The following is a 15977-nucleotide window of genomic DNA, read 5'->3' on the forward strand; positions in this document are numbered from 1 at the left end:
CCTAGTTAAAGCAAAGCATTGAGATAATTGCATGAACAATCCAGTAAGGGGGACAGAACCACCTTGTGTTGAAAAAGGTGTTTGGGAAGGACGGGTCCCAATGACTGTCAGGCGCCTCAGCTTCTCAGCTGTCCAGAGAGGGAATGTTGTGTGTGAGTACGCCTTCCTTCCCCAGCACTACAATGTATACAGGATGGCTCCCTGGGGAAAGATGCCGTGTCCAGTCTCCCTGGATCAAAACCAATCCAGAGCCTTCTCCTAAGCAAGGGGAGGACACGCCCCTCTCGCTGATCTGGAAGTTGTCCATGGGATGCTGGAAGCTCCAGGGTCCTCAGGCAGCAGAGAAATTCTGCCATTTAGAGTTCTCTAATCCGGCTGAGCAGAAATTTCCAGATTTAAATTGAGCTCACTCAGGCATGATGAATGGTCTCAGACAGTCTTGGGTTTGCTCCAGCTCCCTTCACGGGCGGTCAAGTCCTTATTTGACTCCACAGTGTACACCCTCACAACTTCAGGACCGAATATGGCTGCTAGTCCGGTGTCCACCCACAGAAAGGTAAATGGCCAACTCCCCTCCAGAGAGTCCCCTGTCATTAACAGGTAATAAAAACATGGCCAAGTAGTATTTTTAAATGGCAAGGAGGTTGTTCAAAATCCTTGAAAATCCTGGCTTTGAAGTCACTCAGACCTGAGCCACCCACTGGTTCCCAGGTGTGAGAACTTCAGCAAGTTACTCAACATTGCTACACCTCAGATTTCCCAGGTGTCGTGAGCCGCATGATAGTGAGAATTAACAGAGGCTGTAATATACATCCCAGACAGCATTAGGCTCTCTGTCTCCAAAAAAAAAAAAAAAAAAAAAGGAACAAAAGGGAGCATTGACCACTGCTAAAAGGATGCAATGTGACACCCAAAAGAAATCCAAAGATGGACCAGAGCAGTCTCTCCCCCAGGTGGGCTTGGCATGTCCACATCACCCTACCAGGTTGTCTGGAGCCAGCCTGACATGTTGATAATCCTGACTCCTGGTCCAGTGCTCTCCACACCTTCCTCTGCCAGTGGAGGATTAGAGGTGGCCGAAAATGGTTCTGAAGAAGAGTTCTGTCCCATCTCCTGATGCACTGATTGACAATCACTTGCTTGGCAGAGAGTCCCACAATCCAGGTGTCACCTGCCCTACTTACAGAAGTTTGGGGGAAGCAATTCTTCCCCATGCAGAGCAGATGCATTCATGACAGTTCTATTTGTTTCTGTCAAAGTCCCTAAGAAAGGCTGCAAGCAGGACAGGCGGGAGAGGATGCCCCCATGTAACCCAGCAGCTGACTCAGGGAGTCAGTTTTCTCACCATGTTTCATGGAACCCTAGGTACATGTATTTGGGGGGGTGCAGGTGTGGGTGGACAGACACAGGGACTCTGAGCACCTCATTCACTCAGAGCAGTGCCAGCTCTGACCTACAGAGCTAGTGGTGGAGAACAGGACTAATTATGTTGGGCTTCTGTTTACGATTTACTGGGAAACAAGGATTTGCTTCCAAAAGGAAACAAAGAGCTCAAGATTCACCTTTCCCAGAGTTTCTGAGAACATAGAACCTTGACTTCATCTTTGAAAATATTAGGGACAGACGCAGCTATCTCCTACCTTCTGATCCATTTAGACACACATTGGTCACTTGCATCCAGAACCCCAGACCAGGTGGCAATAAGATAAAAAGCAAAATAGAGGAGGTGACCCTGATCCTTTGAAAATTTGGAAGGCAGAACAGACACCCCAACAGCAGGAGAAGAGGCTAACAAATGCTAACTAATGGAACCGCTCCAGTCCTGGGACTACATTATTTTGTCATGCTTTTTCCTTTTATTTATCTGCACCTCCCTCCAAAAAGGCAAAAATTACCTCTCAGCAAACATTTGTTAACAATCACAATATATGCCAGACATGGGAAAGACACAGTCTTGTGGGAGTCAAGAACAGTGCTTCCAGCATGGGGTAATTAATCTTCTCTGGGGCATGGCCAGAAAGATACCATAAATGAAGTGAAATTCACGATTCAATTTGCAAGAATAGCAGCTCCCCAATGTCAATTTCCTGAGGTCCAGAGCAGCATCAGACGGGAGCATAGGCAGGTGTGTGTGAAGAAACACTGGACATCGTGTTGTTCATCTCTGGGGCCTCCTGGAGGGAAGAGTTTGGAGCAGGGCGCTGGAGGAGGAGCATGAACTGGCTCTGGAGAGAAGGGAGAGTGTCCAGGTTGGGACCAGGCCAGCAGCAAAGGCAATTAAGTGAAACCAGCAGGGCTTGGCTTAAGGCTGCCCATGAAGGAGAGGTGAGGGAACGCCAGTTAAGCTCGAGTAGAGCAAAAGGCAGGAAAAAAGGTATTAAGAAAGAGTTGGGGAAGACGAGGAAAACAGCTGGGGGCTGGAATACTTGAATCTCATACAACTCTCAGCTTTGGCCAATAATAAGCCATCAGAAATGTGACCATAGAGGAGGACCCATCCTCAATCCTACTCAAAGAGTCCAGGGCCTCTTATCCCCTGGCAGGGGATCTGGAGGAACTGGCCAGAGTAGAAGCCATCTCGGTTGGGAAGGAGGGCGGCCAGAGCCTGGCTATGAACGCGTCTCCCAGCTGTGAGCACATCTGGGGCTTCTGAAAATGTGACATGAACACTCTGCGTTCATCGACAGGTAGAAGCACAAACATGCACATGGGGAAAGAAGTGACAACAGAGAAGACAAGAGAAGAAAAAAAGAAGAGGTGAGGAGACTCCACATATTACAGAGTCCCTAAGGCGGGTCAGGGTGTCCTGGGTTGGGCAAAAGCAGTGGCTGGAGACGCGGCTTCCCTGCCCTCCTCCTGGGGAACCCTTGCCTTGGCTTCCTGCGCTCTGACAATGTGAATGAACCCTGGGAGAGGAAGAGAGCGCGAGAGGGTGGGGAAGGCAGAGGGGCACCGAGACTGGCGGAGGGGAGGGAAAAGCCGGGCTGGGGGAAACCGAGCGCACAGGAGCGCCAAACCGGGCGGGGCCGGGACGCGAGGGGCGGCGCCGAGGGGCGCGAGGCGCGGGCCTGGAGAGCGGCGGCGGGCGGAGGCGCGGAGGGCGCGGGGCGGAGGCGCGGGCCGAGCGGGGAGGGCGGGCCGAGAGGGAGGAGCCCCCGTCCGCCGCCGCCGCCAGCCCGCCCGGCGGCCCGCGCAGCCCGCACTCGCCGCGGCGCCTCGGAGTTTGAGCCCCGCGCGGCCGGAGCGCAGGCACGCCCGGGGCGCGGGGTCGGAGCGTGCAGCGCGGCGCCGCCCCCCGGCCCTCGGCCCCCAAGCCCGGGCGCCCCCGGAGCGGCGCGCGGAGGGAGGAGGGCGGGCGGGCGCGGCGGGCCGGGCCGGCGGGCGGCGGACTATGAGGCGCCCACCATGGTGCGATGCGACCGCGGGCTGCAGATGCTGCTGACCACGGCCGGAGCCTTCGCCGCCTTCTCACTCATGGCCATCGCCATCGGCACCGACTATTGGCTCTACTCCAGCGCGCACATCTGCAACGGCACCAACCTGACCATGGACGACGGGCCCCCGCCCCGCCGCGCCCGCGGCGACCTCACCCACTCGGGACTGTGGCGGGTGTGTTGCATTGAAGGTAAGGACCCCTCCCCCCAGTGCGCACACACCTACACTGCCTGGGGCACGGGCCGAGGGAGAGGGTGGGCGCGGCGCTTGCTTGCTCCGCGCGAGACACAAAGGAACCAGAGCGGGTGGGTGGGTCCCCTCGCGGCCAGCTGTGTACCAGCTCAGGTCCTTCCCGGTTGGGGACCTCCCCAACACACGGATCCCACAAACTCTCCACTCGCACGCGCACACCCCCTCGCACACAGACACAATGAAACACACCGAAACTCACGCGCGCGCGCGCGCGCGCGCAGCCCAAGACCCGAGCGATCCCCGGGGGCAGCGCCGGCGCCCCCGGGGGAGGTGGAGGCTGGCGTGGGGGCGGGAGGAGGCTGGGGTTGGGGGGAGCGGACGCAGGAGGAGGGGGATAGGTTGCTTGGCAACCGGTGTCTGTGCGATTGCTATGGGAACTGGCCATCCTGGGGCGGGGCCGGCCGGGGGCGGGGAGCGCTGGGGCCGCCCGGCGTTCGCTCTTGGCCCCCGCGGAGGGGTGGGGTGGGGTGGAGGCTGGGCCCTAAGCGGGTATTGGGGAGCCGGATTGACCCTGGCTGACGCCCGCTTCCTCTTACACGAGGCCACCTGCTCGTCCCTCCCTGCGCGGTGGGAGGTGGGGCGAGCCGACACCGAGTCTCCCTCAACTGAGGCAGCGAGCCCTGGTGGCGGCCCCTAGGCAGAGAGACTGCGGGAGACCTCAGTAAGAGGGACACTGGCGTGCGCAGGGCCATCCGTGGACCTGGGAGGGGCGTGGTCGCCTGGTTGAGGCGGGGCGCTGCGACCCCCAAATGCTCCACGCAGTGGAATGATAGGTGTGGTAAGGTTGGAACGCATCCGGGGTCCGGGATTGGGCGGACAGTTGCCTCCAGGGAGGGGCCAACTGGGTACCTCGGATGCAGGAGGGCTCTGCTTCAGCGCCTACCGGGCATCCTCAAACCCAATTGCGGAACTTGAACTAACAGGTGGCCGTGGAGGGGCTGTCTAGTCCAGCCAGGTTGTGGACAGGTCGGCCACTTCGTCTTGGCTCTCAGATTGGAGATGGGATGGGGGAGTTGGTGGAGCATTGCTTTGGTTTTTCAAAGAAAAATTGGACAGTTTCTTTTTTTGTCACCTTATCCCGTGTGTTCAGTCCTCCCCTCGGGTTTTGTGGAAGTTCTGCCATCCTCTTCACCGTCCTTCCTGCAGCTACAACCCCTGCCACTAGTTCAGTGTGGGGATCTGGCTGAGGTTGGCAGATAGCATTTCCCTGGCTGCATTTGGAGTTATCTGAAAGGAGGCTCTGTAAAGCTGTCGCTGCTTGGAGAAGTGGAACTTGCCCCTTTTGTCCCCTCCAGACTATGCCTGTTCTCATCTGGAATCCTGCCCACCTCTGCCCCCCACATCTAAAAACGGGGCTTCTCTACTTATTGCAGTTTGAAGCTTAATGCCAGGGCTATGTGGAGGCTTCAGGTAGCAGAAATGTGCGGTTAGCAGTTCAGAAACAGCCACACAAAGGAACCGGTGGGCCCACGATTACACCCTCCTCTTTTTTTTTTTTCAAAAAAACATCATTTTGGGCGTGCAGTTGTTCAGATCACGAACACCCACTCCTCTCATCTGGAGAATGTACCCACGTCACTACCTGCCACAGCACCTGAGTTAGAGAGCAGGGGCTGCAGTGCCCCCGTGTTCTATCTGGTAGGCTCCACTGGGTGCAATCTGCGTGGTACAGTAAGTCATGTGGCCTGTCGCCCCCCCTCCCAAGGAATGGGTGGACTTAGGGCCTTCTAGTTTCCCAGCGGAAATCGGAACTAACTCTTCCACCCTGGCCCGCCTGGCCTGCACTGGGACTCCAATGCCTCCTTTATTAATTCCTCATCCTAATTAGGATTGATGCTGCACTTAGCATCTTGCCAGCTGCCTCGAGCCGTTTGCACTCGCTGTTCATCAAGACAGCCCTGAGCTGATCTGGGCAGCTGGCTCCACTGGCAGAGGGAGCCATCTGGGGGACTTCATGGGAAGAACTGGGCTGCCTCTGTCATTCCCCAAAGCTCTGGGCTCTGAGGACCAATCAGACTATAAAGCCTAGGGCCAGAACATCCTCCTGGGACCCAGGGCTGGGAGAGCCGTTTCAGGACTCCTTGATGTGGCTCGAATCATCATGACAGTCCCGTAAGTGGGTGGGAGCTGCCAGCTTATCTCATGAAAACACGTCGTGGAAGCCGACAGCTCCCAGAGCCACGGACACCTCCTATGATGCCTGCCAGCAAGTGGCCAGGGCTGAAACATGGACATCACATTAACCCCAGGCCACTTGCTGGGGGCTTAGAGGGAGGTAACTCTGTATTAGTTTTTGTGTGAGAAAAGCATTAATTCCACCTGTTCTGTAGCAGAGTACCCCCAAAGCATTACATCCAAACCAAAAAGGTGGTGTGGGGGGGGGATCAAGCCTCTGAGCAGAAACTGGAGAAATACTGCAGCAAGCAGCTAATGAAGCTCTGGGTGCAGCCGAGGAACTCTGATGGGTTTGCTGGCAACTCTCGGAACAGCCAGTTCAGTTTCCTGGTTGTTTCTCCTAAACGGTGTTGCCGGATTAGGAGAGCCCAGGCCTCTGTGGGCTCAAGGTGTCCACGCAATCTGGCAAGGATAATTGCTACGCCTAGTGTCACCAGGGCTGCCCTTGTCCCAGCCTCACTCTGCCCCCAAAGCAGCATTTCCTCCCAGGGTGCCTTTCTGATGGACCCACGTCACTGAGAATACTCGGTGTGCAGAGCTCGTGCATTGTCCCACCAAACACGTGCACAACGGCCCCGAGAAAACGGGTTGCTGTCTTTACCCCCACCTGCACACCAGGGAACAAGGCCCAGGGAGGTTCCAGGACTTGTCCAGAGGCAGCCAGGCCAGATTTGAGCCTCTGTCTCACTACAAAGCTCTTCCTACCATGTCATCCTGCCCTTTCACAAACAGCTTCTGGGTTGCCATTAAAAATAGAACTAAGTACTTGACTACCCAGTGGAGCCCAGCTCTGAGCCCAGCAAGAGGCGTTTGGAAGCAACAAGGACCAACTGATACACAAGTTGCATAATTCAATCTTCCCTTCCCTTCCTTCTCACCCCCTGCCCTCTCTGTCCTCTGTCTCAGTCTTTCGGTGTCTCTGTCGCTCTCCCTCTCTCTCTCTTTCTACTGTGTTCTGAACTAGCCTGTCCCCACCATATTCAGTCATCCTATCACACTCTCCTTGAGACCCTTACCTCATTCTTTCTATCTTTGCTGACATTCAGCCAAGGCCAGGGATATAGGAAAGGAGACTGGATCTTCTTTCAATCAAAGGCGACATCAGCCGATATTTATTCACCCTCAAATATGATTTTGGAATGTCCCTGCTACATAACTGGACCCTGGAAGTCCCTTGTCACATCTGTCTTCTGTTAGTTCTTGCTCTCTTTCTCCTCCTCTGTTCTTGACTTCTTTCTTCTTATGAGGGAATACCAACTCTTTTTCACTGGAGTTAGCTGATTTAGTGAGGAGCTGGGGGTCTTGGTGGAACCCAGACTGAGGACTGGCTTCATAGTTCTGTCTCAGAGCTGGCTCTGGAGAAGAGGGCTTCAGAAAGGCTCAGTAGGAAAACCAGCAGGGCTTGAAAATAAACCTTCTGTGTCGGTCTCCCCAGACATCCTGACACCAAGGACTTGTGGAGCATAGTCACCTAACTACAGGGAGGTGCCTCAGGTGGCTAGACCAGAGTGTCACAGGTGAGGGGGGGCGGCAAGAGACAAACCTGAGTGGTGAGAGAGTATGGGGGAGAGCCTGGTGGGCTCAGTCTCCTCATCTGAAAATGGAGTTTGGTGTATCTGGAACATTCCTCCCACCTCTGACTTCCTGCCACACCAGGCCCAGGGAGCTGCACCCCTAGCTTTCAGGTCAAGCCTCGTTCCATGTGGGTCTCTCCAAGGGCTGGTGCAAGGGGGCGCCTCTCCAGCTGAGAGGTCTGGGGGAATGCTTGCTTCTCACTCTCTTGTGCAACACCTCCGTGGGACACAAGGCACCCAGCTGCCAGGCCGGCTTCCATGCGTCCATTCATTCATCCACTCGTTCAGCACGTGCTCACGGAGCACCTGCTGTGCGCCAGTGCCCGGGTCGTGACAGAGGACAGCATTGACGTCTTGATGGTGCAGCTGATTTGTGTTCTGGTGAGAGCGGAGCAGAGGTGTTCCTGGGAGGCTGGGGAGGGCTGAGGTCTGTTGAAGCCAAAAGAGGGAGGGGCCAGCTGCAGAGGCTCTGAAGCCCAGGTCAGGCACCTGCCGTATTTCACCAGGGGCCACTGCTACTGGAGGGCTGGGACCAGGGAGGAGAGGGATCCAGCTGCGTGGGGAGAGGGGAGACTCCAGAAGACAGGGGAACATCAAGAGCCCGTCTGGACACTGTGGCAGGTGACCAGAAGAGAGACCTGGGGCCGATGGCAGCAGCGGAGATGGGAGACGTGGAGGGCGGGTAGGGAGAAGAGGTGTCAACCCAGATCTGGGGCTCCTGCAGCTGGCCGGCTGGGAGCACCACATTCAAAAGGTGAAGGTGAAAGAGTAGCTGAAGAGAAGAAAATGGAGGGCATGCCCAGGGGCTCGCTCCCAGAGTTTGACAGTACCACCCTGCACCCCCACAGCCAAAGGTAGTGCCAGAAAGTTCCATCAGGCATAACTCAGGAGCCCCATGATAATCCTCAGTAGCCCCAAGAATTCTTCATCAGCCGCCCCTCTCCGCAGGGCAGGCTCTCTCAACCTAAGCGCTGCTCTTTCTGGGGCCTCCCCATTCTTTCCTGGGGAAGGGGACTGTCCTGTAGGTTGTAAGAGCACCCAGGACTCTCTCCAGCTACAACCACCAAACAGGTTTTCTGATGTTGCTGCACTTCCCCTGAGAGGCAAAGCTGTTCCTGTGGAGACCACTGGTCTAAGGGAAGCATTGGGTGGGCAGAGGCAGGGGCAGAGGGGGCAGCTGACTGCTGGTAGCTGTGGGCACTCTGCTCCTTTCTTCCCTTCGAGGAAGCACCTGTTAGTGGATGACCTGGTGCTGCCCTAGGTGCCCGGCTCCATTCCTTTGTTGGTAATAACGCTTCCCCACCAAAGTCCACATGAGCTGAGACCTGCTGGTGGGCCCAGCCCTCTCACTGCATGCTCAGGAACTCAAGACTGGAGGCAGAATGCCCAAGGTCACATGGCAGTCATGAAGGTCATTAGCAAAGGAACTGGAACTGCAGTGGGTGTGGGGGCTGCTGAGGCTCTGTCCCCAGCACAGCTCCTCTGTGGCCGGTACTGGGCAAAAGTTGGCTAAGAAGCAGCCGTGCTGATGTGGGCTAGCAGCAGTAAGTTCAGAAGCACCCCGGGAGCCCCTTCTGCCGGGTCCCTGCTGTGGTTCCTCAGTCCCCTCCATCACAACTGACCTTGTGCTCTCCCCACACAGCAGGCAGGCCCCCCAATAAGCACCATCTCCTAGGCAGGACTGGCTTCCTGGGGACAGCTTCAAAAAGGGAACAAATTGTTTCCATCCCCCAGGGCAGGATGAAGTAGGACCTGTCCCCAAATCCCCACAATTCTTGCTTTTTGCCCCACCCACTCCATGGCATAGGAGACTCTTTCTTTTGGGACAGAGATTGAAGAGACACCGTACCCCCGAGCCACATCCCCAGCCCTTTTTATTTTGAAACAAGGTCTCACTAAGTTGCTTAGGGCTTAACTCACTAAGTTGCTGAGGCTGGCTTTGAACTTGCGATCTTCCTGCCTCAGCCTCAAGAGTCGCTGGGATCACAGGTGTGCACCACCGAGCCCGGCTAGAGACCCTGTCTTCTCAACTGCAAAGTCAGATCGTGGTGCCAGGCAAAGGACTTTTTTTTTTTTTTCCTAGTGTGTCAATTTCTTCCTATGAAAAACTTTTCAAAGCTGCGAAAATTACTTCACACAATTTTACTCAGTTGAGTTCTTCCTCCTCCAGCCAATAAAGAAAGGACGAGATAAATAATAAAAGAGGCGAGGGACTGGGATGGATGTAAATTGAAAGGAGGAAAATCACATAATGGCTGAGTTCAGTTAGCGCATGCGATGCCTGCCCCTGGTGGCGGGGGCTGCTGGAGGTTTGCCTCTGAGCTTCCTGGGGGCTGGGACAAAGAAGGGAAGAATGTAACCAGATAAGAGTTTCACCCCCGTGTGCATAGAATAAGGGGAAGCCCAGCCCTTTCTGATCCAGAGGCTTAGAAGAAATCTGCTCCATGTCTCTTGACACAGGGGGCTCTCCGTCACATTATGGTGGACTCTGGTGGAGGGAAGAGGTCAGGTGTGGGGGTTGGATGCCTTGAGTTCAAATCCCAGTTGTTTCAGTCGCCGTGTAGCTTTGGGCCGTCCGCTCACCTCCCTGAGTTGTTCACACGTCTGGAAAATGGGATAATGAGCAGAGACTGGGAAAGCAGCCAGCGCACACCTACAGAGAGGTGCTCCCCGAACCGAGTGCTTGTTAGGATGCGTCTGGGTGGAAATGAAACTGTCCCTGGCCCCGGCGTTTGGTGAGGCTTCTGGGTGTGAGCCGCATGTGTCTGATGGAATGGAGCCAGGTGAGGGGACTGCCACCCTCCAGCACACACCGGGGACCCTCGCAGTGCAAAGCTGACAGTTCTGCCCTTTAAGACCCCAGGCTCTGGGCTGGCTCCCGGACAGCACAAGATGACCTTATGCTGGACACTGGTGTCTCCGCTTCCCTGGAGCCTGGCTGGGGGCAGGAGAGCGTCCACATTGGGATCTGGGAGGTGGAGATGTGCTTGGGTCAAAAGAGTCCTCCCCTAAAACATCAGGGCGACTCTGTCCTGATGTCCACCGCCTGCACAGACTTGTGCATCCTTCAAGCTGGTGTCCTCTGTGAAGCTCCCCCTGCTCTTTCCTCGGGCTTCCTCAGCACGTACCTGTGTGTCGCCCAGCCACAGGTGGCTTCCCTGTGCCTAGGCTCCTAAGGGCTTTGGATCTTACCTGCAGCTGCTGGTGCCCCTCCCCCACGCATCTCACACTGGTGCCCGGATGAGTGCAGGCTCCTCCTCGGCTGCAGACCCACCGCACGCTCTCTAGGGTGGCCACCTCCAGTCCTCCAGCGGACGCCCTTAGAAAATGCTGTCGACTGTCCCGCTCCAACCCCCACTGTTGCCTCATCTCTGAAAGGGTGTGGAGAGACCCAGGGGGATTTCTGGACTCAGCTGAGCTTCAGAGCTTGGGAGAAAACTGAGAGTCCAAACATGGTCAGTCTCAGGCTGGGGCTCGGGCTCGATGGCAGAGCACTTGCCTGGCATGTGTGAGGTGCTGGGTTCGATCCTCAGCTCCACATAAAAGTAAATAAATAAAATAAAAGTATTCTGTCCATCAACAACTAAAAAAAAATTTAAAAAAAAATATCGCCAGTCTCCCTGGCTCACCTGCCACCAGCCTCTGTCACCTCCTGGCCTTGAGGACAGGGGCAGGGGCTCACCTTTTCCTGTCCCCATAAGTCCATGTGGAAGCAGCAGCCGTACGTGGCTAGCACTAAAGTCACAGGGACCTGGGTTTGAGTCCTGACTGTCCTATGTCACTGGTGTGTCTCCAGAAGAATTGCCTAACCTCTCTGAACTCCAGTTCCTTTACTGTAAGATAGGGGCCACCGAGACCTCAGCCCCAAGGTTGCTGTGAAGGTGGACAAGAAAACACATGTGAACACCCCTCCTCTTGCTTGGCGCCTCGTAGATATTGGAAACACCATGGCTTTCTCCCCATTTCCACGATTCCTTGGAAGTTTTCCCTGAAGAACTAAGATATGCAGACTTTGACTTCCCTGCCACTTGAGCTGGGCCCTGGTCACCTTCCTGGCCTCCAGGGGCTGCGGATGGAGGAAGCCAAGCCAACCCCACGGGGGACCAGAAACTATTTTGTCACCTTGCAGAGGCACAGTCTCCCTGAGTGGCTCAAAAATCGATGACCGAGGCCTTGGAGCAGGAGCTAGAAGAGTCTAGTACCAAAGTAGTGCCCAGGCGGAGATGGCCACCACCCAGGCCCGTTCTCCGTGTCACTTTTGCTGTTGAGGTGGGTCACCACGTGCCCTGGCCTGGCCTGGAGGGGGAAGAGCTGGGAACCTCCAGGAACCTTGGGGCAGGAGCTGGGTGGCATACCGACACCAGCAGCAGAGGGTGTCGGCCAGACCCGTTCACCACCAGCGCCCACCCAGCCGCTGCCACCTGCCAGGAGGGCCCCACGCTGGCTCAGGTTCCGCTCGGCCACTGAGGCTCCAGCCGTGAACTCCCCAGTGCAGGGATGGGGAAGAAAAAGGGTGACAGGGTGCAAGGGAGGCAGGGAGACCCATGGCCTGGTCTCAGGTCTGCCACTAGCCCTCTGGACCATCTTCGTCTCGTCCCTTAACCTCCTGTGGCCTTCTAGACTTTCCCAGCTGGCTCCCTAATTGGGAAGCATTACCCCCCTTTCCTGGCTCCTTCCTCCATCCCCACCTTCATCTTCCTCCTCTCACCTCCACCCGTCCTCTCTCTCTCCACCAGCCCTTCTTCCTCCCCCCCTTCCTCTGTCCCTAGCTCCTCCCCCTCCCCACTGCCCGCCCCCAGGGGCCACAGTTGTGTGACTAAGCAAGGAGAAAGCACTGTGAAAAGCGAAGTGGCTTTGCTCCCACGGAGGCACAGCAGAAGGGACAGAGACTTCAAAAGGTTTTCTTGGAAGGCTCCTGGCCTGGCTCTTCTCTAACACCTTGGCAGGGAGAAGGCTTGCAGGTGGGACAAGCTGCCGGCCGATGGGGTCTCCTTTAGGTGGGGTCTCCTTTAGGTGGCGTCTCCCCTCCCCTCTCCCAGCCGCCCTATCTTCAGTCCTCCATCTGGCCAGCTCTAGGTGTCTGTCAGACCTCGCGTCCAGCACAGTGCTGGCCACTGCAGAGACAAGGTCCCCTTCCTGCAGTCACCCCCACCCGGGGACTTCCTGGCAGAACGTACCCGCAGCTTCTCTGTGCCAGTCTTCCCCTTGCCCCTGCTCTGGTATCTCTGCCTGGTTGTGCAGGGCACCCTGACCCATCTCCCCGCTCTCTCCACACACAGTCGCACGATCTTGTCAAAACCTCAGCCGAACCAGGTCATTCCCCAGCTCAACACCCTTCAAGGAGACTGCACCCAAAGTGTGAAAAAGTCAGTACAGTCCCCGATCTCCCAAGCCCCCTTGACTCTCTGAGTCCTCCCCAGACCCCCGGCCTCTCCCCCCAGGGGCCTCCATGTGAGGAAGGGCAACATATGCAGGTGACATCTGAATTATGTCTGTGTGATGGTTAATGGGACCAGAGTGAGCAGGGCAGTCAGAGAGACCTGGGTTGAATCCCACTCTATCCTGTGTTAGCTCTGTGACCCTGGATAGATTCCTTAGCTTCTCTGAACCTTAGTTTTCTTATCTGAAAAATGGGGATATAATGACACACACCCCACATCAGAGAGTTGTCACAAAGATTTGAGTGAGATTGTGCCTGGAAAGCGCTGCAGATGGTGCCTGGCTCATGGCAGAGCTGTCACTTGGAGAGCCCGCTGTGCTGAGGGGGCAGTCATTAGTTTGGCAAGGCCAGAGAGCCAAGGATCCGCAGAAGATGAAGCTGGGGAAAAGAGCTGGACTGGGTCCCAAAAGACCTGCCCTGCCAAGCTTGGAGGTGGCTTGATCCTAACAGCAGCGGGCAGCCCTCGAGAGTTTTGTGCGGAGATTCCTCTCATGGAGCAGATGGGTCCGATCCAAGAGATCCTCCCGCAGGATACTGTACTTATCCCCGTATAGAAATAGTGAGGCTCTGAGCCAAGATGGCCTGGGGGAGGCCAGTAGCTGTTGGGTGTCCAAGAAGAACTGGTGGATTGCAGAGACTTCAGGAGGCTCCGCTGGCTAGCTGCATGTGGGAGGAGGAGCACTGGGGTCCAGGAAAGAGTCTGGAACTCAGAGCCTGGGAAATGGGCGGTGGAGCCATTTCCCAGGCAGGAAGCAGGGGGCACTGGTCCAGTGCTTGGGCAGACTGAGTGTGCAGGGCTAGGGGACCTCCGCTCTGTATGCGGCTAAGGCAACACTGGCCTGGGGATGAGGATGTGGGAGTCACTTGCTGGGTAAATGCAAGGAGCTCCCTCTCCTAATGAGACGCCGGGTTGTAAATGTGAACCCCGGTGCTTCGGGTTCTCCTATGGGACACATGGCCCAGTAGCAGCCTTATTTTATGAGCTAAAACTTTGGGTAGAGACTAGATGTTGTAGGTGTAAGTGGCAATACAGGAGATGCTCTTGGGACCCTGGAATGCTCGTGTTCAGACTTTTGAGGGCAATGGGAAGGAGGAAGGGAGATCCAGGAAATTAGAATTCAAAAAACCACTCTAGAAAAAATCCAGACTCTGGTCATAGATCATGCACAAAGGGTGTAAAATGGCTGATGTCACCAGGGTTGGTGCCACAGGCCTGAGACGTGTGCAGTCACTCAGGGCTGAGCACTCAGAAGGGCGGCTGTTTTGTTTCACGCTCTGTGGTCACCATCTTGAAATCCTTAAATCGTTCTTTAACAAGACGGCCTGCATTTATTTCCACTTTTACTGGACCTGGCAAATTGTGTCACTGATCCTGGGTGTCGTGTTCCACCCTGAGAACTTTGGTCAGAAGAATGGGTGTGGGATATAGCTGGGGATATAGCTCAGTTGGTAGAGTGCTTGCCTCTCATGCACAAGGCCCTGGGTTCAATCCCCAGCACCACAAAGAAGAAGAATGGGCAGGGAGCTGGCCCTGGAGGGCTGCACAGAGATGGAGCTGGGCGGGGAGCCAGACCCCACTTCTCTCCTGCATTTTCCAAGAGCCAGAGCATGTTACTGAGAACTCTGTCGTCATCGAGCCTTAACATGGCATGAGTGCGCTTGGCGTCTTCAGGGCAGTCAAGGTACTGCGGTGCAGCCCAGACCCAGGGAAATCAGGGTTGGAATCCAGGCTCTGCCGCCTCCTGGCTTCTGAGCCCTGAGCAGTCCTTGCACCTTCTCTGAGCCTCAGTTGCTCTCCTGCAGAAGGGGTCATGAGCCATACTTAATGTGCAGATGTGCTAGAGGGAGTCGAGAGAAGTCAGAGCTTGGCTTGGGCTGAGATAAAGTGTCCAAGCACTGTCCAAGGACGCATTGCACTGGGTGACAGGGAGAAGGACCTAGAAAGGCGATCTGGGGCTCTGAGCTCTTGGGCCCCCTGCCCACCTCACCCCTAACCCACACACAAACCATGTGCAAGAAAAGAACTCAGATCCCCCAAGACTCCCCGAGGACATCTCAGGACACTGAGGCTCCCTTCCAGGGGCTGGCTAGCCCAGCCAAGGCCGTGTCACCAGCTCATCATTAGCATGCGGTGAGGGGGAGGCTGCCCCGCACTTGCTTCCGGCCCTCGCTCTGAAAAGCCCCGATAACAAGTGCACATTGACGGCCCAGGTTCCCCAGGGCGAGCACGCTGTCCCCGGCTCGCATCTGAGCCCTCGCCCGAGACATTTTCTCGCTTCAGCAGTTTGGCATGTCATACAAAGGGGCTCTGATTTTTCCTGATGTCCAACTCCTCTTGCATGAAAAATGGCTTTTGTTGTCTTTCTGCCCACAGATTCCTGCACTGAGTCAAGGCCAGATGCCTGGTGGGCTGAGAGACCCCATTGGTTTAACCGTTCGGAGGGTCCCCCTTTTCCCACCTCGGCGGTCACCTGTGGCCCAGAGCCTGTGGTCCTGAGGTTCTGACTCAGGGATTGGCCTCCCAGCCTCTGGCCTTCCTCCACCCCCGTACCAGGTCAGCACCTCTTCCCGGATGCTGGTGGTTTTTCATGTGACCCAGAGGTTCCTCTTTAGGTGGCGGCCACTTCCATAGCTCTGTCACACACCTGGCCAGCCCCTGGCTCCAATCCTCAGCACCTCCTCCATTTCTTGTCTCCTCTGTCTTCTTTCCTTCTTTCTTGTCTTTGTAATGATTTCCTCCCCCCCTTTCCTTTCTAGTCAGCCATATTTAAGTCACGCAAGCCCTCTCCTGCTTCCTGGGCAAGGCAATCTTTTGAAAGTTCTTGAAGCATTTCCTAGATAAAAATGTATCATTTTAACTCGGCGATGATTAGGAGGGTTATTAAACATGGAGAGAATTCTATTAAATAGCAAATTGAGTGAGTCAAAAAACCCACAGATGTGGAGCCTTTAAAGATCATCGGGTACGAAATAGATGTGACTGTGGCAACGGCTGTTTTATTAGGCTGGGAAAAAATATTGAAAGGAAATTCACCAAAATGTTAACACGGTGGCCGTGTGAGCTAGGAGTGATTTATTTCATCTCCTTCCATCCTTCTCAA

At 55.7% G+C, this 15977-nt stretch overlaps 1 protein-coding gene across 1 annotated transcript in view; it reads left to right on the top strand.

Annotated features, from left to right (window-relative positions):
- The first annotated feature begins 3336 nt into the window (after positions 1-3336).
- Positions 3337-15977, top strand: part of Cacng4 (calcium voltage-gated channel auxiliary subunit gamma 4) — a 54213-nt gene continuing 41572 nt past the window's right edge. Inside the window, exon 1 of the mRNA XM_078041838.1 lies at positions 3337-3625. Coding sequence (XP_077897964.1) covers positions 3406-3625 — 220 coding nt within the window. The 5' untranslated portion in view covers positions 3337-3405. The remainder of the gene's footprint in view (positions 3626-15977) is intronic.

This window comes from Ictidomys tridecemlineatus, chromosome 3 (genome assembly GCF_052094955.1).
Source record: "Ictidomys tridecemlineatus isolate mIctTri1 chromosome 3, mIctTri1.hap1, whole genome shotgun sequence".
Taxonomy (NCBI): Eukaryota; Metazoa; Chordata; class Mammalia; order Rodentia; family Sciuridae; genus Ictidomys; species Ictidomys tridecemlineatus.